This window comes from Aegilops tauschii, chromosome 7 (genome assembly GCF_002575655.3).
Source record: "Aegilops tauschii subsp. strangulata cultivar AL8/78 chromosome 7, Aet v6.0, whole genome shotgun sequence".
Lineage (NCBI taxonomy): Eukaryota > Viridiplantae > Streptophyta > Magnoliopsida > Poales > Poaceae > Aegilops > Aegilops tauschii.
Genome location: NC_053041.3, coordinates 50,121,890 through 50,148,751, shown reverse-complemented (window position 1 = coordinate 50,148,751; position 26,862 = coordinate 50,121,890). Strand labels below are relative to the sequence as shown.

General features: G+C 50.4%; 1 protein-coding gene across 1 annotated transcript; it reads right to left on the bottom strand.

The window, feature by feature from the left end:
* Positions 1 to 10,970: 10,970 nt before the first annotated feature.
* Positions 10,971 to 12,717, bottom strand: LOC109747800 (UDP-glycosyltransferase 91C1). Its single transcript, XM_020306820.4, has 2 exons — positions 12,159 to 12,717; positions 10,971 to 12,078 (listed from the first exon to the last, which is right to left on the bottom strand). Exons 1-2 carry the CDS (start codon positions 12,582 to 12,584, stop codon positions 11,047 to 11,049), a joined length of 1,458 nt encoding a protein of 485 aa, XP_020162409.1. The 5' UTR covers positions 12,585 to 12,717; the 3' UTR covers positions 10,971 to 11,046.
* Between the last annotated feature and the right edge of the window lie 14,145 nt (positions 12,718 to 26,862).

Genomic DNA, 26,862 nt, shown 5'->3' with positions numbered 1-26,862 from the left:
TAGTACTTAATTTAAATTTCACCACGCGTGTAGCCAAGTATGCCGCTTTTTTTTATCCAGCAAAAAAAAGTATGCCGCTTTTTTTTAAGTATGTCATCTTCTTTATATTTTTAGGGCAAGTTCGTCTTTCCTAATTAATCATTATAGCCTATATGAGAGATGTAGGAGTTTATTTGTAGACACATGATATATGATAGTTTTTCTTTTAATTTTTGTGAAGGGGCGTGTAGATAGATGTAAAATGAGCACGTAGGATGGATCTCTCATCTCAGTTGTAGTTTTTTTTCTTTTAGTTTTCGGCGGGACTTTTAGCTTTTACATATATAATTGAGTAATGCGTCTAGTAAAAGAAATATTTCCAAACTGCTTGTGAATTTTGGATCTACCAGTTTTACGTGCAATTACATAAATCTAATGATTTGTTAGCCAGCTTAAAATGGTTTATTAGCCAAGTGAGTCGTATCGTTCTCCAGTTTTTTGGGTGAAGCGTGTCTTTCCTATTGTCATTGTATTGTCAGGATACGTGACATGTATCCTAAAAAGAACTACTTGAGATGTAGAAGTATTTTTTTGGGAACGTGAGATCTAGTTTTATTTATCTTTTCTGAAGCGACCGTGGGGTGTATCCTCAAAAAGGATAAGTCAGATGTAGCAGTGTTTTGAGACGTGAGATCTACATTTTAATCTTTTCTGTAGCGACATGCAGATAAATTGTAGCCTGCAGACGTAGGGAGGATCAATTGGCTTACTTGTTTATTTTATTTTGTCTTTTCCCACAGGGTAATTTTTCTTTTAGATTTAATTGAGACATGCGTGTAGTAAAGGTGGGTTTTGGGTCCATCAGTATTACATGCAGTTACGTAAATCTAATGGTTATATTTCATTGGTCCACCAGATTAATGGTCGGATGTTTCTAATTTTGTATGATTTTCTAACTTATTTTCTTTTTTCTGGTTAACCGGTCAAGCACTATTTATACATAATAATAGATAGATATATAACATCTATATTAATTTTTATGATTAAAAATATTAAACTTTTTGTATTGATACGAACGTATATATACAAGAGATAATTTGGATTTATGAATAGATTAATGTTTTTTATGAAATTAACAGATCAATATTGTGCACGTGTTGGATACATGGACATATATATGTAAGATCTCATTGTATTGTAGAAGTGTTGGACACCTATTAGGTTTATTTTTTAAACGTGGATGCCTAGTAGTTTTTTTTGTAAACATAGACGCCTAGTGGTTTACTTTTGAGGGGAACGCCTAGTAGGTAAGTAGACATGTTTCATTAGGACTCTAGTTAGACGTGTTAGACCAACTAAAAAAAGTTAGACGTGTTGGACACATGATTTTATTTGCAGGTTAGACTGGATCCATCAAATTATGTTGTTACGCAGAATGAATGGCTAAGAATATTTTATAATGAATATTTGCCAGATCGAGGGCTGGTAATATCTGATTAACGTGGAATATTCTTTGTTATTTCTCTGGCTCTTAATTCATCTTATATTACTTTTAATATATAATAGATTAGGATTTAACTAAACTAATTACTGTTTAATTAATTAACAATAGTTAATTAGGTTTTAATTAATCTAGTTAATTAATTAATTAATTAACTAGATTATTATTTTTAATCCTTTTTTAATAGACATTCTGGGGCGTGGGGCCCGGCCATCAATGGGCTAGAGGGCCCTAACGGGCACGGGCGCTAGCGGGCGCTGGCGGGCAGCGGGCGAAGCCCCGTGAGCGTGCGGGCGCTGGCGGGCGCCACGCCCGAACGGGCAAAATCGGGGCGCGGGCGAGTGGCCCGCCGGAGCGCGGCCACAACGAGCCGGCCGCGGACGGCGCCAGCGAAGGGCGGCGGGTCGGCGATGCTAAGCAACGGTGAGGCCACGACGAGGAGGGCAGCAGAGCTGCAGCTGTAGGAGGCGGCAGCAAACGAGGCGAGCACCGGCGGCAGGGCGAGAGCGAGGCGACGAGGACTCGGGCACGCGCGCGACAGCAACCGGGGCGGTGCGGAGCGCGAGCAACGGCAGAGGCAGCGGGGAGGGGCTTGCGAGAAGCGGGGCCGCGCGGGACTGCGTGCGGGTTAGGCGTGGCGATGGCGAGCGCGGGTGTAGGCACTGGGCGTGGGCGGGCGGAGAGGGGTGGCAGAGAAGGAGCGGCTCACGGTCAGGGAAGAGCCGCGGTCGGCGTGGTGGTGGGGCTAGCAGGCCGCGACGGGAGCGCGGGCGCGGCCGGAGTGGGTCGAGGTAGAGGCGGGCGCAGCGCGTGCGGGACGGCGCGGGCGCGCGGTGACCGTGCGGAGCGGGCGCGTGCGCGCGAGGCGGGACGCAGGGTAGAGGAGAAGGAGGGGGCCTCACAAGGGGTTGCAGGGCACAGGGCAGTGGGGGTTGAGGAGGTCGACGGGGACGACGGCGATGGGGAGGCAGTCCGGCGAGGGAGGCTCCGGGCGGCGGCAGGGTCCGGTGACGGCATCGGGCAACGGCGGGGTCGCAGCCGTTCGGGCCCCGATCCAGATCGGATCGGGGGGAGGGGGCGCGTCGTGAGGGGAGAGTGGGGGAAGTGGGGATCGGGTGAGGGTTAGGGTTCGGGGAGGTGGCCTTGTAGGCCAGGGGGTGGCTAGGCCGGCCGGTTGGCTAACTGGGCCGGGTTATCCAGTGGGGGGGGGGGGTTGTTTCTTTTCTTTTTCTTACCTTTCTGTTTTTCCTTTTTCTTATTTATTTCCTTTTTGTTTTTATTTTACTTTCTTTTAAGTTTAGTTTTTACTTAATGTTAAAATGATCCCTAAATTAGTAATACCACAAAACCCACTGCCACAAAAGGCTTTATCCCAAAACAATTTAGTTTAGAATTTTATTAATTATAAAAGCATTTAAATATTGGTTTTGCTACCGTTTAATTCATTTTAGATTATTTAAACATTTTATAAAAGTGTGGTTTCTCCACCATAATTACCTATGCATTATTCTGCTCCACCCAAACATTTAGTTTTTAATATTTGAAAACTTTTATTGTTTGCCTTTATTCTAAATTTGAAATTTGAACTGGGTTTCGAACTGACGTGAGTTTATCAACAGTAACCGAGGTGACGTGGCATCATTAGCGGAGGTTCACTGTAGCTTAATTATCCAGGCGTCACAATAGCACACTAAGTGTTCGTCCGGTATTCGGAAGTTGCATAATCTCATAGTCATAGGAACATGTATAAGTCATGGAGAAAGCAATAGCAACAAACTAAACGATCATCGTGCTAAGCTAACGGATGGGTCTTGTCAATCACATCATTCTCTAATGATGTGATCCCGTTAATCAAATGACAACTCATGTCTATGGCTAACCATCTTTGGTTAACGAGCTAGTCAAGTAGAGGCATACTAGTGACACTCTGTTTGTCTATGTATTCACACATGTACTAAGTTTCTGGTTAATACAATTCTAGCATGAATAATAAACATTTATCATAATATAAAGAAATATAAATAACAACTTTATTATTGCCTTTAGAGCATATTTCCTTCACTAGCAACATGCCATGGGCTTCCTTCCCGCATGATCCCGTGAAGATGCCCCCTGTGTAGTTGTAGAAGCTTGGTGGGTCGAGCCACATCCTGACGGACACCGGCTTGTAAGAGTCGGCGGCTAAGAGGTCGAGCTCGTCGCGGATGTCCATCTTGTAGCTTCTCATGGATGCCGAGATCAAATGCAGCTTCTCCCGCTTGCAGCCTTGGACTCGTCCCACGTACGGGCACTAGTAGAAAAAGAGGCTTCCATACGCCCCCATTAGTCCCCAAAACAATCGAACCGCGACAAAAGGGGCCTTTAGTCGCGGTTCGGGAGGAGACCCGCGACCAACTATCTGGGCCCAGCGCGCTCGGTCGACAGCTGGCGGACGGGAGGGGCTTTAGTCCGGGTTGGCCTGGCCAACCGGGACTAAAGGCCTTCGGGGACCTTTAGTCCCGGTTGGCCAGGCCAACCGGGACTAAAGGCCCATCCAGCTGGCGGACGGGAGGGGCTTTAGTCCCGGTTGGCCTGGCCAACCGGGACTAAAGGTCCCCGAAGGCCTTTAGTCGCGGTTGGCCAGGCCAACCGGGACTAAAGACCCATCCCTATATATAGGACTCAGCTCACTTCACTTCACTCAGCTCACTTCACAATTTTCAGAAGGGGGTGGTGGGTTTGCTTTTGGTTCCTCCTATGCACACAAGGTGTTCGAGGAAATGCGCGAGAGCCTGAAACAAACATGATATGAAGTGTCCGAGCCACACTTGAGCTTTCTCATTTATTTTTCCTCCGCGATCGCGGTTAGCAACTTGAACCTTTCATGTGTCATTGATAAAATATGCATGTGTGTAGTTCATTGTTTAATTTGTATTATTTCTAGCTAGTTAGTTTAACAAATGCATGATGGTTAATTATATACTTTATATAATAATAATGCAGATGAATCGGCAATGGATGTACGGTCCCCGACTCTCCGGCGAGTTCACTACGGGTTTGAAAGATTTCCTCGTAGTGGCAAATGCGAACAAGCGGCAAGGTTTTATTATCTGTCCATGTGCTGTCTGTAAGAACATGAGCTAGATTTCAGAAGGTTAGTTAATGTGGATAAGCAGCCACCGGGGACCAATCTATGTGGATACTATGTTTGTGAGAACATCCGGAGACACACCTCTGAGCGGAAGGCATCGGATAGCGTGTGGAACGCGACGGATAACTTGCGGAGGAGGCTTAGTCCAGAAGCTCGCTTCCGACCAATTCAAGAAGAATTAGCAGGATTTTTCATGAGGGAAGTCATCAATCCTAAAGGAGAACACTATACCGAGGACGAAGAAATTTATATGCATACCCGAGATTGAAACTTGTTCGAAGTTGTATATGGTCATCCATCCTAATTGTGTATGGAAACTTGTTCGAAGTTGTATATGGTCACCCGAGATTGAATATATATTATATATTCCTCTTGAATTCTTCTTGTTTGAAATTTCATATGCATGTATATAGTAGCGTAGAATATGTGTACTGAAACTTTATAAAAATTAAAATAAAACACAAAATAAAATATAAAAGAAATAAAACACTCCAAACTAAAAAGAAACCAGGTTTAGGAGGGCTAAAACCCTAAACCTGCGGAGGAGGCCTTTAGTCCCGGTTGGCCACGAGAACCGGGACTAAAGGTCCTCCGCCCCGACGGACCACTGGCGCCCACGTGGACGGGCCTTTAATCCCGGTCAGCCACAAGAACCGGGACTAAAGCCTTTAGTCGCGGTCCGTAAGAGGCGCGACTAAAGGGGGAGGGTCTTTAGTCGCGCATATTTAGTCCCGGTTGCACAGCCGGGACTAAAGGTTGTTGCGAACCGGGACTAAAAGGCTTTTTTCTACCAGTGGGTACGTCTCCTCTGAGGCGACACCTCCGTTGCGGACGACCCAGTCGAACGCCTTGAGGTCCGAGTCGGCCATATTTTTGTTGGAGCAGTCGAATATCTTCTGGCTCGACAGCCTGACAAGTCTTCCGGTTTGGATCTTGTGTAGCCCCTTAATGGCACCCACAGACGATATAGCCCAGCAGGAACCTGTGTGCACGTCCGGGTAGATTAGTTATATTGGCTATGGAATGGACGAAGTGACAAATGAAGGTTCCATTCGTGTACTGCGCGCGTAGTGGTAGTAGTTCATAGACAAGTACCGAGCAAGCAACAACCTCGATCACCATACCGATCTGTCCCTGGAAGATAACCGGCGTGACAGCACCACGCGCACGCCAGTCAAGCGAAGGCCGTGGCGTGGTAGGAGTAATGGCATTGGTGGCTAAGCGTGGTGGTCTGGCTGCCGACCTTGGGGGCGGGATGCATAATCGTCCCAATGCGCCTCCTGCCGTGTCTATGAGGCACAGCTCAGGGTGGACGACACGAGCGGTCTTTCGGACCGGCTCGTGGCTCGCTCGGTCCTGGCCAGCTCCGGCCTAGCCCGCTCAAAAATTCGGCCGGTCCAAGCTCAGCAATCCAGCCTGACAAAGCTTCGGTCCGGTCCGGGCTTTAACCGAGCCGACCGAGCGGATCGAAGAACGTCGCGGGGGTGTGGCCAGGGCATGGCGAGAGCGTGGCGGGGGCGTGGTGAGGGCGTGGCGGGGGCGTGGCGGCCCAGGCATGGCGGGGGCTGAAGAAACTGTCGCCGTTTATGTCTGTTGCCGCAGGGGCCGTCGTCTGCGTGGCCACTGGACTCGCTGGCCCTGGGAACTATGTCCACTGGACGCGCCCTGCTCGGATCTTTCGTATGCACCAACGAACACGACGTGGGAGGTCCTGCATCGGGCATTGTCTTTTTCATCTCCGTCCACCGGCCATCGTGCCAAATTCGTCGCCGATGAGCTCGCTCTGGTAATCTTCTTGGCTCCTCTAGCACCCTCTGGATCTTCCAAAGCTGCCTGACATCTCCACGGCGAGCCCCGCTGCCTCCAGCGCCCTCCCCGCGTCGCCATGCTCCGGCGTGTGCTCTGCGGTGAACTCCCGCCGGTCCAAACGAGCCGCTCAGTCCAGCTCGGGCTTCGTCCCTGCCGGTCCGGTCCCTGGAAACAGGACCGCGGCGCTGCTCGGTCCGGTCCGGTCCGGACCGCCGGCGGCCGGTCCAAAGGACGGCTCGGTCAGGGACCGGACCGGCCCGGACCGTGTCCACCCTGAGGCACAGCAGTAGCACAATGGTCTTGGCCAGCGCCATTGTCAACTGTCAGTGCTCTATAATAGCTTCTCTCCGATGTCTCTCAGATGATGTTGTGTAAGGTTTCATTTGTTGTTATACGTTGGTGTGTGGCTGATGAGACCAAACGAATGTAGATATATAGAGACAGGCAGGGAGAGGTTGCATGCTTTGCTGCACGAGGGAAATCGTACTCTGGATTAGGATCAAAATCTGTCTATCTATCTATATTTATCAATTTATCTATATATCTATATCTATAGATATATACCTACGATCTAGGCGTTTGCCACTTCTGTTGGTCCGGTTGGGATCGGTACTGTACCGATATCACAGTCGTGCGACCGAAGCCAGACGAGACTAATTTAATAATGTGCGGGCTTCACGAGTCCAACATTTTTTTTTGAAGCTCTTCGCCCTCCGGCTCTTTATTCACAAGTCCAACAGTTCTCATTCCACCCCACCACCTCCCCCAGTCTTGCAAGGTATAAATAGATTGCAAACGGCGACCCCTTGTCCCTATTTCAGTTTTTGAATTCAAGCATACAAGCACGGACCATACATGCATGGTGCACACATGGCACCAGCCAACAAGAACGAGCAGTTAATACCCTCCAGAGCAGTGGCGGGCCCAGTAATAAAATAAAAGGTGTGCACACTCTAATTTTTTCTACCTAATCCAAGTGTCGAAAAAATATGGCAAAATAATAACATGAATAGCTCATTTCAAATCTCACAACAATTTAGCTCACAAAATATATCTCAAATGTGCTCAATTACAATATCAATAGTCTTACATGAAAGAAGCACAAGTAGAAAATTACATCACTAGGTAACTCTACGTTTTTGCATTGCCATGAAAGCATCAACTATGTCATCTTCACTTAGTTTCATGAACACATGTCGTTCAATAAATGTCACCAAGCAATCATTCAAGCGATTATCCCCCATACTAGTCCTCAACTTACTTTTCACTAGATTCATTGCTGAAAATACTATTTCAACACTCGCCGTCGCCACCGGTAAAATCAATAACAATTTGATGAGTAAGTAGACCAAATCATAAAGAACATGCTTCTTTGTTGCAACAAGCATAATAGAGAGCTCACAAATATTACTTGCATTTCTAAACCTATCATATTGTTTCATATCATCAATAAAATTAGCAAGTTGAAATTAGGGCCTTATCAAATCTGTGCTTGATATGTCCTTGGGATAGAATCCAGCAAATCTCATTACCTTGAGTGCATCATAAGAAGCAAATGAATTGAGGGGATTCAGAGCCAACATGCAAATAAGCAACCCAGTATTAACCTCATCAAACCGGTTGTCAAGCTCTTGAATGGTTTGATCATTAACACCAAGATATACTTCTTTTCTATAACGATCATCATTTGTTTGTACTTCATAATACCGACGTGATCTTCCATGAGGCTCATAAGTATCCTCCTACAAACGAACTTGAATGTCATGTTTGTTGCAAAATAAGGTTAGCTTTGCAAGAAATTCTTCCCAACCATGAGACCTCATGTGTTGCATTCTACTCTTTGCCAAACTAACAAGTCTCATTGCACTAACAATATCTTGACCTCTCTTTTGCAAAGATTTGGACAACTCATTTGTATAGCCAAGAGTAACAAGCATCAAGTGAAGATTGAAAACAAAGTCAAATGATTAAAAGGCTTGAGCAACTCCACGTATTCTTGTCCACTCACCTTTTTGTGAATGATCTTTTCCAATAGCATCAAGTACTTCAAGGATTGTGGAATACATGCTAACAATGTGCGTAATGGTTTTAAAATGAGCACCCCAACGAGTATCGCCGAGTCTAGCTGGTCCCGTCTCTTGATTTAGCCCACTTCCACTTTCAATCTCACTCATTTCAAGTGCTTCCAAAACCTTTTGAGCTCTAACATCTCGAAGCATGTCATGGCGCTTACAAGAAACTCCAACATTATTGAGCAAGTAAGAAACATAGTCAAAGAACCACAAACATGGTTCATTTTCCTTTGCCACGGCTATAAGAACCAACTGAAGTTGGTGGAACCTGCGGGTGTGCCGTGGCACACCCAAAAAATCTAAGATATATAAATAGCTCAATCCACTGTGAGTGAGCGAGAGAGCGGCGCTCACTCACAGTGGTGCCCGAGATTTGAATTGAGCTATTCATGTTATTATTTCGCCAAATTTTGTCTGACACTTGGATTAGGTAGAATTTTTTTTAGAGTGTGCACACCCTTCATTTTATTGCTGTGTCCGCCACTATTCTGGAGAGCCCCATAGGGTTTGCGCATGGCACACGCTCTATTCGATTGGCACCCACTCTCACCCTGTTCATGCGTCAGACAAGCACGAGGTGACGAACCAACAGAATAATTGGGGCCATGCACACAGTAATCGAATCATCAATTTTTACATAAAAAATCCCGGCAACCATCCATATGAGGCTGGTTCTACTGAAAACCACACATGCGGAGCTCACAGGAAACTGGGCCTACCAGTATCACACATATGGCACAGCACCCTGAAACTGCTACCAGCACACAGCCAGCCGACAAACTCCAGCGTTTACAGACAATACACCTACAGGTACCGCACAAGAACTCCTGCCCAGCTAGCCAAATCACCCCCACACAAATTTGCTCCGGTAACAGATTTATACACATTTTTTGCAGGGCCAACTGACTATTCTTGAATATAGGCATACGCACAGACAATCTTTCGCATCCATAAGTACCCATAGCCCCCACGAACTAAAATAAAATTGGTGGACATTTTATTACCTCTTAAGAGCAACTCCAATAGGGCGACCCATTTCGTCCGTCGCCGTTCGTTTGGGTGCCGCGGACACAAAAGGCGGCCCAATGCGCTGACCAAAACAGACGCGCGTCCGCTTTTCGTCCGCGGGCGACCCGTTCCCGGCCCATTTTTTAGCCCGATTTGCGTCGGCGCGGACACGCACACGGTCGCCTTCTCCTCTTCGCGGGCTCGCTGGTCGGTGCCACATTGGCCTCCCCCCTCACCCCCAGCCAACAGCAACCCTCGCCCGCCTCCTTCGTCGCCGACGCCGTCGCCCATTTTTGCCGGCGACTCTGCCAGCCGCCGCCGCCTCCACATCCGCACAGCAACACCGTCCACTCCCCCGTCGCCAGCCACCACCGTCTTGCCGCCGGGGAGCAAACTGCTTCCAGCCCCCCCCCCCCCCCACCGCACAGCCGCCTGCGACCAAGAAGCCGCCTCGCCCAGACCCGACCGGCACGCTCGTCGGACGCCGGCCCCCTCGTCGGACGCCGGCAGCGCAACTAGCTGGTTCGTGCGTGCCGTGACTCCCCTCGCCGGCCGTCTCCTTCGTCGACGCCCGCAAACTGTTCGACAGTTTGCCAAGGTACAAAATGGACTCCGCCGACGAGTTCCTTTTCCACAATTTCCTTTGCGACTCCAACGATTCGTCGTCCGACAACGAGGAGGAGATATTGGCTGCCGTGTTGTTCTATCGCCACCTCAACAGCCAGCGGCCGTTGTTCCGTGGCTCCATTCCGGCCACCTTCCGGCATTGAATCGCAGCCGAGAGAGTGGGCATTTCCTTCTTTGAAAGGACTACTTTGATACAACAAACCCGTTGTTCAAACATCAAAAATTCTGTCGCCGTTTTCGTATGAGTAGGCGTCTTTTCAACCGTATTAGAGAGGGGATGGTCGGCTATGATGACTATTTCGAGTGCAAAGAGGATGCCGTCGGCAAGATTGGTTTCTCCTCTTATCAAAAATGCACTGCTGCCATCTGAATGCTTGCATACAGAGTGCCAGGTGATCTCATTGACGAGTATGTCCGTATGAGCGAGTCTACATGTCTAGAGTACCTGTATAAGTTCTGCAAGACTGTTATTGCCATGTTTGGCCCGGAGTACTTGAGAGAATGGATGCGCACAGAATTTGGGACCTTAGTTTGTTGTGTGCAATCATGCCGTCTGCAGCTAGCTCTTCACAGCTTGTTGTTGGAGTGGTCAGTTGTGCTAGCTAGTACTCCCTCTGTTTTTTTAGTCTGTATATAAAATTTGGTCAAAGTCAAACTTTATTAATTTTGATTAAGTTTATAGAAAAATATATCGAGATTCATAATATGGAATTATTATTGTTAAATGCATCATGAAATTAATTTTCATAACATATAATTTTAGTATCGTAGATGTTGATATTTTTTCCTACAAAGTTGGACTTTGATCAAATCATATAAGCAGATTAAAAAGAAACGGAGGGAGTAGTATCAACTTCATCGATTGCCCTTTATCAGAACAAAAAAATCATCGATCCAACGATAAGATAAGCGAGATCAAATCAACTCGTGGATGTACTGCTCCGGGCTTCTTTGTAGCGTATCAGGTGCTCTTCGAGCTCGTGGATGTACTGCTCCTGGCGCCCCTCGTCCACCACAAGCTCCTTCAGCTTCTTGGCGTTGGTCGCGAACACCTCCTTCCCTTGGCCGTCCACCATGACGCGTCGCACCGCCTCGGCGACGCCGTGCTTGTCAAAAGAGCCGTCGCTCTCGTCCCTCGCCACCTGCACGCCGATTCCTCTCTCCGCCATGGCCCGCGCGATCATAGGCGTGTCGGTGAGGAAAGGCAGCATGACCAGCGGAAGCCCGAAGGCGAAGCTCTCGATGGTGGAGCCCCAGTCACAGTGCGTCAGGAACGCGGCCGTGGCGCCGTGAGCGAGCACCTTCACCTGCGGCACCCACCCTGTGCAGACCAAACCTCGCGCCCGCGTCCGCTCCTCGAACCCGGCCGGTAACAGCTCCTGCTTGTTGTTGGTGTCGGCCGGCCTGCGTAGCGCCCAAAGGAAGCGCACTCCGGCGAGCTCTAGTCCGAGCGCAAGTTCATGGATGTTCTCTAGTGTCAGTGGCGCCTCGCTTCCCAGAGCGACGTAGACGACTGACTTGGGAGGCTGGTCGTCGAGCCAACGCAGGACGCCACCTGAGCTGCTCTGCCAGTCATCTTCATGACGGTCGTCGGTCGCCCCCGGCAGCAGGATACCGGCAGGGACGGCGGGCTTCCGCAAGAGTTCAGAGAGGAGGGTGAACATTCCAGGCTCCAGCTCGCGACAGCTCCGGTGGATGGTGAGGCGGCAACGCTCGAACACGTCCCACAAACGGTCAGTGTCCGACCTGCCTGACGCGTTCTCACCGAAGTTGTCCGCGAGCATCCGCCGGGCCTCATGGTGGAGGAAGACGGTGGTGGACGGGAAGGGGATCCACTTGGGTGGCACGGTGAAGTCCTCTGGCTTCGTGCGCGGGTGCGCGTCGTTCGCCCACCGCGGCCCGATAAAGGCCATGCTGGCGGCATGGAAGATGAGGAACGCGGCGCATGGCACCTGCACATACGATCCATCATCCGCTGTCAAACATGACCCGCACATACGTGCATAGGTGGAGATGGCGTACAGCTTGGTACCTTGTGCTGGTCGGCGATGGGCGGGACCCAGTGGTCGCAGAAGTCAAGGATGATCCAGTCAGGCCTCCTGCCGGCGGCGACGGCGTCCGCGAGGAACGACGCGAGCGGGCCGGCGAGGCCGTCCATGGCCTTCTTGAGCAGCTCGACCTTGTCGGGTGGCAGGTCAGACGTGACCTCGGCGCCCTCCGGCAAGCCCTCCACTGCCGGCAGCGGCAGCGCCACGAAGCGGATGCGGGCAGACAGGTGCGCCGGCACGGGCGGCAGCCTGGCGAGGTTCCGCGGCGTTGACACGAAGGCGACGGCGTGGCCCCTTGCGGCGAGGCGCTTGGAGAGCTCCAGGAAAGGGATCATGTGCCCAAACGCCAGCCACGGGAAGACCACCACCTCCAGCCCGCCCGCACCGGCGCCGTCAGCCGCCGCTGCCATTTCTATCTGCTCGCAATGGGCCGATGGAGTATAACAAAACAGAGGCTTGGTGTCGCTGTTGCCTACTTGCCTGATGGGCACGAGCTAACTAATGTACATACTATATTTTCTTGAGCAACACGAGCTTTTTTTTTTTGAGAAGATCTTGAGCAACACGAGCTAACTAAATAATGGAGCGTGGGAGCTGAGTGGGCTACCCACGAGGAAAACCAATAGAGGTGGTGGGACAGGGACTTTGCCCCCCATGTGGTCACAAGGGTGGGCCTTGCACCGTACAGGCCTGGACCAAGATTCCGACGCAACATTGCGAGGGCCAGGAGGGAAAAAAATATCTCGGGCTATTTTGTTTATTATCCAAAAATCGAGACGCAATTTCATTGAACATGAAACCGAAAAGGTCTCAAAAAACTCTCCATTTCAACCGACTGATTATTCAGTCACGTAAACCTCCTTCACAGCTTGCCACGGCCCCACCCACGAACACGTCTTCAAACACCCCCCCCCCCCCCCCCCCCCCGAACGCGACTTCAATCTCCCGTTTATCCGATCTCCAATCCTCTCTAGCTCTGATCCGGTGTCGGCTGGCCATGGATCTGTCCGGATCGGCAGAGCTTGTGGTGCTACAAACCGGAGTTCGAGCACAACGCGCTAGTGGTTCTACAACCCCGCATCTTGTCGGGTTCTGAGGGGATGCTCCTATGTAACGCTGTTGCAAACGGGGGTCGTCGTGCTGCTAGTCGCACGAGCTGCTCATGGTGCGGACGACGGAGCATCGTTGCGCTCGCCATGCTGCATTGAGGTTGCTACTTTTTTTTGAGCATCAACTTTATTAATTAGAAATAATGGTTACATCGTCCATAAGAAGAGGTACAATATTTTCCATCGGCTCCTCAATCCAATCCCTAGTCATGGAACATTTAGCTATTCTAGCAAGCTCATGAGCTACTGTGTTCGCTTCTCTATTATAATGTTTAAAACTAATACGAGGAAAATCACAAGCCATAAAAAAACAATCCTCAAATATTGCAGCCGCCGCTCCTGCAGAATGTCCTCCGTTCTTCATTGCGTTGAGGTTGCTACTTAGTTTCATATACTGATTTGTTTGTGCTACCAAGCAAATGAAATGAATTGATAAAGTGTGGGTCCATGATGGAAGCATGGGAAACCTCTTGCATTGGATATGAACTCAATGGGAGGAATTTGTTCTGGCTGATTGTAAACGTCCAATCATATATCACACAAAAATTAATTCTCCCGTTATGTACTAGTGAAACAATTGTGGTGCTGATGTACCCTTTTCGCATTTCATGTGGCTACCCGCTCCCGGGTTGTCATGTTAGGCGTTGTACAGTGTGTGCTGCTTAGAGAAAGAAATCGTTCTTTTCGTAAGCTTTGAAGCTTCTTGTAGAGGGTAGACACGTAATTAAGTACCCCACTTGTTGAGAGAAGAACTAGTGGTTAAAATTATTAGGTTTATTTTAGGAAGCACCAAGCATTGTACGAGGCCTTAGGAACCTTCCGTAACACGTCCATACTTGGGAATGCCCTTTTGTCCAGAACATTGACTGAGGAAAAAGGTGAGCCAATATGTGAAAGAGCTAGCGCTGCCACATACGAATACCTGAGAGAAGGAAATAGCTACGCATCCGATCGCGACTGAAATGACAGCCGGATCTTCTCTCTTCCACCTTGTCTCTCATCTTCTTCCTTCTCTGGTTCCCCTCTTTAGCTCACCGGTGCTTGTAATCAAACTACCAATTACCTTGCATCTGGTGCATTTGAGTGTATCGTAGATCGGAACTCTTACATGCTGCATTGGGCATCGGCGACAAATGTTTGACCGCTAACTTCAGATCTGACCACCCTTGTAGTAATGGTGCCCCGTCCCCTGCAGCCTCTCTGCTAATGAGCACTGGTAGTTTTCCCTCCATCCCCACCACCTTGTTGGTGGTGTCGCCCTTCGCATATCCTCGCCCACTAGTAGTGATCGTGGAGCCGACTTCATTGTTGACAATGTGTAGATGTGTTGGGTGCTTTGCTTGAGAAGCATGCATGCGGTAGCTTGGGCTAGATGGAGGTGTCGGGATTAGCAAGTGAGCGTCGTAGTGATGTGTTCGTTCCACTACGGTGGCATTCTAGATTTGTGTTCCGCCCTAAGAAAACATTCCCCGAGATTGTGCTTGGGCTGATCACAATAGCGTTTCGGGCACCGTAAACCTCCTTGGAGGCCTAGCTATGGAGTTCTACCTACACTCTTACACTCGGATTGGATGGTTTCCGGGTGAAACCCTAGTATCTGATCATCCAGATCAGGCAAAGTCAGTTTCTTTGACACCACTATCTTGATGGATGTGTTGCCTTCGACTTGTTGTATAATCATGGTTTGCGCCGTCCTTTCGCGCTCTCGACCTCTATGTGTCTGCAAGGGTATTCCGGCAGTGGTTCCTTACGCAGTCACGGAGCTGCATCCACACCCTTCCTCCCCCCTTCATGGTGGTTGTGTAGTGCCTTTGACTACATGTCTCTATTGATCGATCACCTTCGGCTACATCGGATGTTGATTGAAGCATTTAGTATCGTTCCAACTTCTTGTTCTCGAAGCTTACTCCGTTCAGTGGCACTCTTCGACGGTGTAGGTGGAGAACTCAGCAAGAATATGTTTGAGGATCATCCTTGTGGCGGAGCTTCTGGTCAATTTTCATGTTGGCTAGGTCGATGCCACCTGTTGACTCAGACAACTCCTGATTACTGGCTAATGGAAGGGCGGCTGTTGCTGCAATCTCCCGGCTCTCGGCATCGAGGCGTCCATTGATGGCGTGAATGACACTCCTTGGTGTTGGTCGTTGTCGTTGCAGGACAGCTGGAGCGTCATCAAGTGTCCATGGCATATGCTTTTTATTTTATTGGGCTTGCTTTTTATTTCCTTTGGTTTTAAGTCTTATTATGATGCCAATATTTCTCTCAGTTCTTCAAAATGAAATATTCTTGTAAGTCCTCACTCCTCCTTTGCTCCTGGCAACATCAAGCTTTTATGCCGTTGGTGATTCCGGCGACTAGCTAGTAACATTAGAGATGGGGATGACACCATTGGTGCCTGCTCCCCTACCATCTTCAGCACGATTTTTCCCTCTCAAAGTATAACTCGTCGCCCAGCCTGCTTGCTGGCTTGTCCAGTGCTTTCTGACGACATCTAAATAACAACATATCCTGTAGTCGAAGTTCAGGCCTTCAAACATTCACCGAGTGTTTGATTATATGCATTCTGGGTTACTGACATAATCTGATCACATTCTATTTACGTGTATTCGCAGCAAGTACAGAAACAAGCAAAATACTAGACACACTACACGTTGTGATCCTTACAACTTCATGAAAGATTGCAGTCCATATTTGCTACTGAATCTGATACAAAGCAATACTGTTGCAGACATAAACAGTTAAACAGATTCAGGTGCTGCTCCCTCTGCTTGAGTTGTGTCTCCAAAATAAAACGAAATACAAATATAATTTTGTGTAGCCCATCTCATACAAGTAGGACAGATCAGGTGCTTTTCAAGTGGAAACAGTATCCGATGAAATGCATCCACTATTTCGGATGCAATGATTTTCTCAGCCCCGGCCTAAGTTCATTGTAAATTGCCATCTTTGCCTGAGGGCTGAGGCTATAGCTGAGCATCAGGAAGAGGTAAGCGTCTACAACTCCTGAGAGCTCCATGAACCACTCCGCGTCGTCGGCATCGTCACCACCTGGCGCCGGCACATGGGGCAGCTCCCCTTGGCCTTGAGCCACTTCTCCACGCACCGCCCGTGGAACCGGTGCCGGCACGGCGTCTCCTTCCACAGCACCTTGTCGTCGTCCATGCAGATCGGGCAGCCGCGGCCGTCGGACGGCGCATCCACTGTCTTCAGCGCCCCTGCCACCGCTGCCGCCACATCCGAGTCGCGTGGAGCACCCGCCAGGCTGACGCGTGGGATGATGCCGGCCGCGGCGCCTGGCGGCCGCGAGGATAGGAACAGCAGCGCCTCCAAGGAGGAGAGCGCTTCGGTCGTGTACTCGTCGTGGTCGCTGTCTCGCGGCAGATGCAGGTAGTCTTCGCCGATGTCCATGCGAAGCGACACCATCAAGCTCGCAGTTGCTCCGCAGATCCACCGGTTGACGCGCCCGCGGTTGTATTGGTATTAATCCTTGCCAAACCGTGTTGGGGCAGGAGGACTGCAGGGATTGGTTATTTCTGTTTTCGAGGGATACTCGGATTACTGTTTTGTATCGGAGTCGCGCCGATGGGTTGCAGACTGATCGGCCCATGCTACTTCTATATGGGCCTCTCATAACGCGGCTCAATAAGTTAAAATCTTTTTATGTTTTGTTGCTGTATTAAAAAAATCCTGAAATAATACTCCCTTCGATCCAAAATAAATGTATAAAGTTAGTACAAAATTGAGTCACTTATTTTGGATAGAAGGGAGTATTATGTGAATTCATTTTAAGGAATGTATTCGAAAATATTCATCCTGTATATAAAACTGTTCATCGCAGGTCAAAAACGTTCATAGTGTACTTGAAAAAAAAGCATTGTGTGTTTGACAAATGTGCCAAAAAAGTTCATAGTGTGTTGAAATGTATTCATCATTTGTTTGAACAATGTTCATTGCATATGATCAAGTGCTTTCCGCATGTGTACATTTTATTTTCGAAAAGGAGGATGACCCCCTATCTCTCCATGCATGCAGCCATTTTATTAATTATTAATCCAGAGCTTATAAAGTAGTACATTAATAATTCTGAAGCCACCATCTTGGCAACATCTGTCGCTACTCCTATCAACTTGATAAAGGATGTGTATTGTCAGGGCCGCCTTCCCAGACCTCACCAAAGCGCAACATATAAAACTGCGGACCTCAATCAAGCCGCAATCCTCAGGTCTAGGGCAAAACACCAGTCCAGTGCACTCTCAGTGGGCACCGCATGCGCACGCTGTAGAGGCCGCCGCCGTCATCTTCCATCGATCCATCTTCAGAAGAAGTACCAACGCATCCATCTTGCCAGGTCTGTCGTCGATACCACCACGACAGCAGCCAATACCACCTCCCAAGGCGCGTCCATCGTCACGCATCCGTCACCGAGACCCTGCAGCGGCACGCCGCCGAGACTCCACATCGTCGATACGTCACATGAAACGCCGTTCAACCACTCAAAGCGTCCACTGGTCCCTCGAGCCAATGTACACCTTCAAAAAAGACACTCCCGAGGGAAGAACGACACAAGAGCGCTGCCCTCATCCGATCGAGGATACATGTCGAGAGCTTCTCTACGGCGATGCCTTCAAGAAGAGGACGACACAGAAGAGTGTTGCCATGCCGGTCTTGGCAACTAGCTGAGAGCAAGGTTTTCACCCTTATTTGCTCGATGAACCTCCGTCTAGTATCGTGTACATTAGCCGCCATCGATCTCTGCCGCCACGCAACGAGCAGGCCGCACCGACTAGATCAGATCTGTCGGAGGCCAGATCACGCATGCCGCCGATCTCTCCACCAGGTCCTCCACGTCGCCGTTGATCCGAAGACAGATGGCCCGGCGCCGCAACCCGACGTGCAGTGGAGACCCAGATCCGGGGCACACGCTCCCGCTAATCAAGATGCCCCATACCACGCTGCGCCGCGAGAGGAAGGAGCTCCTCCGCCACCATTGTCAGCTGAGCTTAGCCTGGTGGCCTCCTCCAGCGGCAGAGGAGGGGACGGAAAGAGCTGCGGTAGAGGGCCTAGCGGCTGGGCTTGGGTGCCGCCAGAGTCGCCCGAGCGGGAGGGCGATGCGGGGGCCTACGCGAGTCTGTTAGTCGCCCCTAATCTGTGTTGGCTTTTCATCTATAGACCAATTCACCAAAACAACAGGAACGGTACGTGCAAGCAAGCAAGCTAGCAGCTTGATTGATTTTTATAGCTAGCTAGTACTGCACTGGCCGGCGACTTGTACGACAAAGGATCGATTCGAGCTTTATACCGACTTTTCTCGAGGGAACACACGCGTAACAAGCCGATGGACTGCAACAGGCTCGTCTCGAGGCTGGTTTTTTATTGCCTTTTCTAATCGGTTGATGTTTACAAGGGGATACATGGATATATATATATAGTCAGCCTAGTTGCCAAATAGTACTAATCCTATTCGGTGTTCAACACTAGTCCTACACGGACACGCACATGCACTTGTAGTCTAAACAAACACGTACATGTATTGCCGTCGTGTTTAACGCTCACATTCACCCCCTAAACATGACATCATCGGTGCGACCTCGATCCCAAACACGATTGCCCGTATGCTTTACCCTTGGTAATGATTTCGTTCTTCGTAGCATTTCAGGGATCGCCTTTCTTAGCGTCAGCTCATCCGTAGGTTGACGGCAACACTCTCCTTTGGTCGCATCTTTAAGCCCGAACGAGATCAAACTTCAGTCTAACTTTGCCTTCCAAGCTCTTGACGCTTGCTTCAACCCGTAAAGTGCCTTTTTGAGCTTGTAAACTTTTCCTTCTTCGCCTTTCTTCTCGTAGCCGTGGGGTTTTTCCACATACATTTCTTCTTTGAGGTCGCCTTTTGAGGAAAGCGGATTTCACATCCATATGATGAACCTTCCAATCCTCTTGTGCTGCCAAACCTAGGAACACTCTCACCGTCTCGATTTGAGCAACCGGTGTAAACACCTCCTCATAGTCAACTCCTTGACGTTGTACGTAACCCTTTGCAACGAGCCTTGCCTTGTACTTCACAATGGCACCCTTCGTGTCCTTCTTCAACTTGTAAACCCACTTTAAACCTACGGCGTTTTGGTTCGGAGGTCGGGTTACCAAAGTCCATGTGCCATTGCTCTCAATCGCCTTCATCTGCTCATCCATGGCGTGCATCCAACTTGAACTTTTGCTCGCCTCTACAAAGTTCGCCGGCTCCTCAACTCCGAGTAAACACAAATCGGAGTACTCGAGCATAACTGGCTTTGCGTACTTGTAGACTTTCTTGAGGGTCTTGTAGCGATGAGGCCCGGAAGAATCCGTTGTGGCTTGCGAAGGAGGCGACACAAATTGTACCGGCGTCGATGCACTTGAGGAAGACGGTTGAGTCTCGGGCGTGGTAGATGCCGGGTCGTTGGCATCTGCGTCGTCGGCGTAGTCATCGTGATCGTGACCATCATCTTGATTGTCATCATCACTATGCGCCTCATTGTCAATGTCGTTGCCGAGATCTCTACCCGTGTCTTGCGCGTCGTTGTCGCTATCACCTTGCAACCCATGCGCGTCGTCGTTGGTGTCGGCAGCATGATGATCACTACCATTGTGGTCACCTTGGTTGGGCGTCTTGCCAACTACCTGGACGTCCTCCCTTGCATCACCATCAGTTGGAAATTCAACTGTGAATATGTTACCGTTTGGAGCATCGTTGGCTGTTGTGCTCCAATTTCACGCTTGATTTTCTTCAAACACGACATCACGTGAAATCCGTAGACGCTTGGTTCGTGGATCATAGAAGCGGTATGCCTTGGTGCCGGAACTCCTCTCGTATCGGATGAACACCATCTTGGTGCTACGATCGGCAAGCTTTGAAAGATGCGGCTCCGCCGTCTTCACATGCGCCACACACCCGAACATCCGTAGATGAGACACATTCGGCTTCCGTCCGTAAATTACTTCATACGGAGTCTTGCCGATCGCCTCCTTCGTTGGATCCCGGTTGAGAAGATAGAACGCCGTCGAGACAGCTTCTGCCCAAAAAATCCCCGGCAAGTTCTTGCTCTTGAGTAACTTCTAGCCATGTCAACGACGGTTCGATTGCGCCTTTCAACAACCCCATTCTGCTGCAGCGTATAAGGTGCTGTGAGGAACCTTTTTATGCCAATCTTCTCGCAGTAGTCGTTGAACTCGTTCGGCGTAAACTCTCCGTCGTGATCTGTCCGTAGAGCGCGAACATTCAACTTGTGTTCCATCTCCGTTGCAGCCTTCAGCTTCTTAAACGCTTCAAAAGCCTCATCTTTAGATCGTAGGAGAACAACCCACATGTATCTCGAGTAGTCATCTACCACAAGGAAGAAGTACTTCTTTCCTCCGTGAGTTGCTGGGGGTGATAGGGCCACATAGATCACCATGGAGCAGCTCGAGTGCATCACTTGCACGATAGGTAGACTGAGCAGGGAACGGCCTGCGGTGCTGTTTTCCATCCAAGCACCCATCACATACTCGATCAACATGGTCGATAAACGGCATCCCAGATACCATCTCCATCTTCACCATCTTCTTCAAGGCATAGAAGTTAACGTGTCCAAATCTAGCATGCCATAACCACGCACCATCATCACTCTTGGCGAACCAACACTCCGGTTGAGACTGATCAAGGTTGAGGATATAGAGCCTGTTACGCGTGCGATTCACATGCGCTAGCACGTTTCGGAGGTTGTCGAAGATCGCCATCACTCCGTTCTCAATATCCACCTTGTATCCATTTTCGTCAAGTTTCCCGACAGAGATGATGTTGTTGCGAAGCTGTGGGATGTAGTATACTCCGGTGAGTATGCGATGTTCTCCTGTGAGACCCTCGAAGAGGACAGAACCTTGCCCACAAATCTCCGCATTTGAACCATCACCGAACTTGACTGAGCCTTGAACATCATATTCTAGCTGGAGGAACTTATCCTTGCACCCCGTCATGTGGTTACTGGCACCTGTGTCTAGATAACATGACACGTTCTGGTTTCCGGATAACTTTGGTATTACTTTCTTCTCATGAAGTAGCACCTTCCGGCTTGGTTTCACAACCACTGTTTGGACGAGATCACAAACTTTGGCCATCAGAAGACTTGGACGTTCGTCTTCCTGCTTTAACAAATTTGCCTTGATCTCCCGCTTGTTAGGCTCCACGAGATCACAAACTTCGGCCATTAGAAGACCTGGACGTTCGTCTTCCTGCTTCGCCAAATTTTCCTTGATCTCCCTCTTTTTAGGCTCCGAACAATCCTTTGCAAAGTGACCCATCTCGTTGCAGCTATAGCACTTAACCTCGGACATATCCAAGTTCCGTGGCTTCCGCTCTTTAGATCGGCCCGCCTTACCACGACCTTGTGGCTTGCCTTTTCCTTTGCTATCTTCGGTTTGTCCGCCGCGCTTCGCGTTGCTTGAGCCTTCGCCAAAGTTGCGCCTTCCTTTGCTACTTGGGGACTCCCAATCTGCGCGCGAGTACAGGAGTTGGTCACTACCTCCTCCATTGCCTTTTCGACAACCACGAGCATTCTATTCCCATGTCCGCAAGCGTCCGATCGCCTCCGTTATGGTCATGTCGTCGATGTCGTGAAGCTGCTCGAGCGTGCCGATGATGTATGTGAATTTATCAGTCACCGAACTGAAAAACTTCTCCACAATCTCGGTCTCCTCAAGCTTTGCACCAAGCACGCAGATCTCTCCCACCAAAGTAGTCAGACGCATGGCATAGTCGTTCACCGATTCAGTTTCCTCCATCTGCAACTTGTGAAATTGGCGCTTCAGCACTTGTGCCCGAGCCTTCGTGACGCGATCTTCTCCAATCCTCATCTCTTTGAGTGCATTCCACGCCTCTCTTGTTGTCTCGAACTCCGCCAATGTCATCAGCACGGAATCCGGCACAGACTGGGCTATGGCGGCCATGGCACCTTCGTCACACTCCTCGTCGACGTCGTCGTCCGTGATGTCCTCCCACACTCGAAGGGTTCGGAGAATAATCTTTATCTTGACCGCCCACACGCCGTAGTTGGCGTCGGTGAGTATCGGGTACTGGATGGGGATGTTGCGATGCGCCTGCACGTTGGCGCTGCCCGTTCCGCCACCACTGATCGCTGACTTGCCACCCTTCTTTACCTTGTCGCCGTTCTTGTTCGCCTTGGAACCGCCGTTGCCGGACTTGTTCCCCTTGGAACCGCCGTTGCCGGATTTGACTGACTCAGCGTCGCTGTCTATCATCGTAGATCGTCGAGGCTCTAGATACCAATTGTTGGCTTTTGATCTATAGATCAATTCACCAAAACAACAGGAGCAGTACGTGCAAGCTAGCAAGCAAGCAAGCTAGCAGCTTGATTGATTTTTATGGCTAGCTAGTACTGCTCTGGCCGGCGACTTGTACTACAAAGGATCGATTCGAGCTTTGGAACCTAGCGACTTCTCTCGACGGAACACATGCGTAACAAGCCGATGGATTGCAACAGGCTCGTCTCGAGCCTGGTTCTTTATTGCCTTTTCTAATCGGTTGATGTTTACAAGGGGGATACATGGATATATATACTACTCAGCCTAGTTGCCAAATAGTACTAATCCTGTTCGGTGTTCAACACTAGTCCTACACGGACACGCACATGCACTTGTAGTCTAAACAAACGCGTACATGTGTTGCCGTCGTGTTTAATGCTCACAATCTGTTCCTTGAGGACCATCAATGGTTTAATCTGTTCAGCAGTCTGCGTACGTGATGCATCCATTATTTGGAAGGCAAGGTCTTCTGGCCACCAATTTCATGAAAACTGAGCAAGGGATCGGTCAGAACACATCTCAGGTGCTGAACTTCCACATCTTTTTTACCTTTTCCGAGTAATTATCATAATTAATAGAACATGATAAATAACATATGTGAACATCTGAATGAACATATGATTACATTTTCCAACATAATTTCTCTATGCTGTTTGCCAAACTAACACATGGGTGTCATGTCATCACGAACATAGCCAGCCAAAGCAGCATTAATAATGTCCTAGAGAGGCAACTGCTGCTGTAACTCCGTGACAACATCCTGGCCATACGCCTCGAAGATATCCGCCAATGCTGAACGCAGGGATGCAACACTACTGGTGTCAGGGGTGGTGGGCTTCGTCACCACCTGGCGCCGGCACATGGGGCAGCTCCCTTCCGCGTGCAGCCACCTCTCCACGCACCGCCCGTGGAACCGATGCCCGCACGGAGTTTCCTTCCACGTGCCCCCCGCCGCCGTTGTGTCGTCGTCGTCATCCTGCAGGCAAATCGGGCAGTTGAGCTCGTCGGCCAGCGCCTCCACTATCTTCAGCGCCTCGGCCACCGCCGGATCGTCTGGAGCACCCGTGACGCTGACGGAAGGAAGTATGTCGGCTTCTTGTAGCTCTGCAAGACTGTAGAGACGAGCCTCGCGAGCCACCAAGATCCAAACGGTGGCGAACTGGTTGTCCGCGTGGATGTCTTCTCCGTTAAGCTGCAGGGAGCTATTCTCGTTGTAATCTTCTTCTTCTTCTTGATGTTCTTCCTGTTCCCCTTCTCCTTGCTGGTCAGGTAGCCCGTGCATGTAGACATCACCGTCTGCTTCCTCGAGCGGCAGATAGTCGTCGGTGGCGGTGTCCACGGCGAGTGACGACATGAAGCTAGCTAGCGATTGCGCCCCAGAAGTTGTGAGAGGAGTTGTGCCTAGGTCTGGGGAAGAGAGGCGCGTAATTGTAGTGGTCTGGCCTGGATGTTGTCATGATACGTCTCGGCTGGATCGACCGAGAATCACATGTCCGTGTCGGACTCGGACTACAGTGGGATAGGGTATTGTTTCCTTTTTCGAGATGGGAGTAGAGTAGGACAACAAGTGTACGTGCGTGTTTTCTTACCAAGACGGGTCCCTTCTGGCCCGCGTGCCGCCTACCCTTATCTGCTGGGAGACACGGTCAACAACTCGATTTTCCATCCCTCAGCTCGCCTCTTTTCCCTCTCCTCCATCACACCACACTACCACACTCTTCCTTCCTCCCCGCCATTCCCCATGATTTTGCTAGATAAAGCCATCGGCTTGGCGCGGCGAGTCTGCGACCCGCTGGGCACGCACATATGAGCTGTGTGTTGGTGTTGTTAGTCTTGATGGCCGCCGGCGCGAGGCGGAAATTGCAGTGCGAAAACAAGTTTTAGAGCACCTGCACCTGGGCCCCGCTTATCTAGCCATCCATTCTACGCAATCAAAATTCGTGCAAGTACATTTTTTTTGTTTCTTTATATAGAACATGTCTTAAAGTTCAAACCTTTGCAGAACCACCAGCAGCCTTTGTGACCGGCTATCAACCTCCCCAATGGGCGCACGCGGAGGAGGTGCGCCATCACCGCACCATCCTAACGCTAGAGCAGCGGCACCTCCTTGCCTATGCACCAAACTCCCCGAACTAGGAGACCTGGTTCGCGATGTAGCGTGACGTTGTACTGGAGCCGGCACTGTAACACACGCTGCAGGAAAGCCAACCCAAGGAGGATGCGTGCTGGGACGGCGACCTGGAGGAGGCCCTCGCCCTATCTGTTGCTGGGGACAGCGTCCCCCCCCCCCCCCCCCCCCCCCACTGATGCTGCCCGAGCCGAAGGCCGAGCCAGAGCCATGCCCACGGCGCCCAAGCCGGAGAGGTACGCGTGGACCGTCGTCCCCCGCGAGTGGGTGAGCGCACCTTCCATCGCGCTGGGCGCGACGCCGGAGCAAGAGGCGTTCTGCCTTGAGCACTGGCGGCAGCTCCACCTGCAAACGAGCACGCCGACGCCGAGTGCCAGATGCAGGACGAATGCGAGGAGGAGCAGCGCCGTGTCCACTGGGCACGGGAGGAGGAGGAGATGCGCCGCGAGCAGGAGGAGGAGGAGCGCGCCCACCGCGCAGCATTGCAGCCACCGAAGCATATGCCAGAGGAGTCTACACTGGCGGCGTGGGAGACCGCATTCCCATGGGTTGGGCCGCCGCTAGCCTTCGTCAACCTCCCCGGCAACGACAACAAGGAGGGCGAGGCCTAAGGCAACGTGTAGGTGATTTTTTCAGTTTTTTACATTTTATTATTGTTTAAGTGGATTTTGGTCGGGGATTGACCGTCCGTTTAATGATTAATTATGTTAAACTCGGCCGCATGTTTTTGAAATTGTTTACTTATGTGGACGCGGAAAAAATGCGCCAGCCATCCGTTGAGAGACACGACCGACCCAAAACTATAAAGCCGGCAGTCTCGTCCGCTCGTCCCACCTAAATAGACAAAAAAGTGAACGAAACGTGCGTCTGTTTGGGTTGAAGTTATTCTTAGAGCATCTCCAACAGGCGCGCAACGCACGGCGCACTAAAAAGCGTTTACATAGTCGGATCGCAAGTTTGTGCGCGCCGCGGAACGCTGGCTTTAGCGGCCGCAGCAAAATATAGCGCGCGTGAGCCGCTCCAACAGAGGCACTATATTTCTTCTCTTTTATACTACTACTCGATACATATTTGGCTCTGACTCTACACATTCGGCTCTGACTCTATAGGCATAGATAGATAGAAAACGATAGATAGATAGTACATAGATAGATAAAAACGATAGATAAAAAAGATACATAGATAGTTCTTAGCGTCCTCTTACGATAGATAAAACGATAGATAAAAAACACTACTCCTCGTCGTCATCCTCCTCCGACTCAGACTCCGCCTCGGTGATGTCCTCCTCCAATGTCTCAATGAAGGCGTCAAGGAACCGATCGTTGTTGGAGCCCAAAGATGACGCGTCTCCTAGCTCGATGTTGAATTCAACGGCCGCCTGCCGCGTACGCCTGTCATCGCAATAGGCAGCTCGCTCCGCCCTCCTCTCCTTTCTATCCGCCCTCCTTTGCGCAAAGAACTGCTGCTCGTTGATGACGTCCTGTGGGAAGCGTTGGCGCCACAACGCCATGGCTTCCTCGTCCATCTCGGCGAGGCTGAGACGGCGCTCCCGCCTCCGGTTCTCACGACGATCCTCGTCAGTGATAAGCTGCGGGGAAGGCGGCAGCTCCTGCGGCACGCCGCCGCGTCGTATGCACGGGCGGCCTCGTGGGCGGTGTCGAAGGTGCCGAGGCCGAGGCGCATGTCGGCGGACCGAGTCTCAAGGCGCCGGATAGGCGCGCGGGGACGCCGCGGTAGCCGAAACTCCCCGGCGGCGCGGCGGCATGATAGCGTGGTGGTGGCGTGTCAGCGGCGAGGCGAGAAAGCGGCAGAGGGAGCGGGGAGAGAGCGGTAGAGGGCGCGTGGCGAGGTGGAGACCGATGGGAGGGCACGTGGCCGGCGCTGCATTTTATAGGCGTGCCCGGCCGCTTCTTCGCGTGCACGCAATCTTTTCCCATGCGCCTGAGTTTCCCGTCGCCGCTGGAGCGCGCAAAACCGCCCCGCGCGCGCTAAAATCGCATTTTACCGTGCGTGCGTTTTTTGCGGCCACCGGTGAAGATGCGCTCGTCGATGCAGTGTAAGAAATATAGGGGGAGAGAGATTGCCTAATGCATAGGTTCCATGCAAGGGACCTACCGCAGA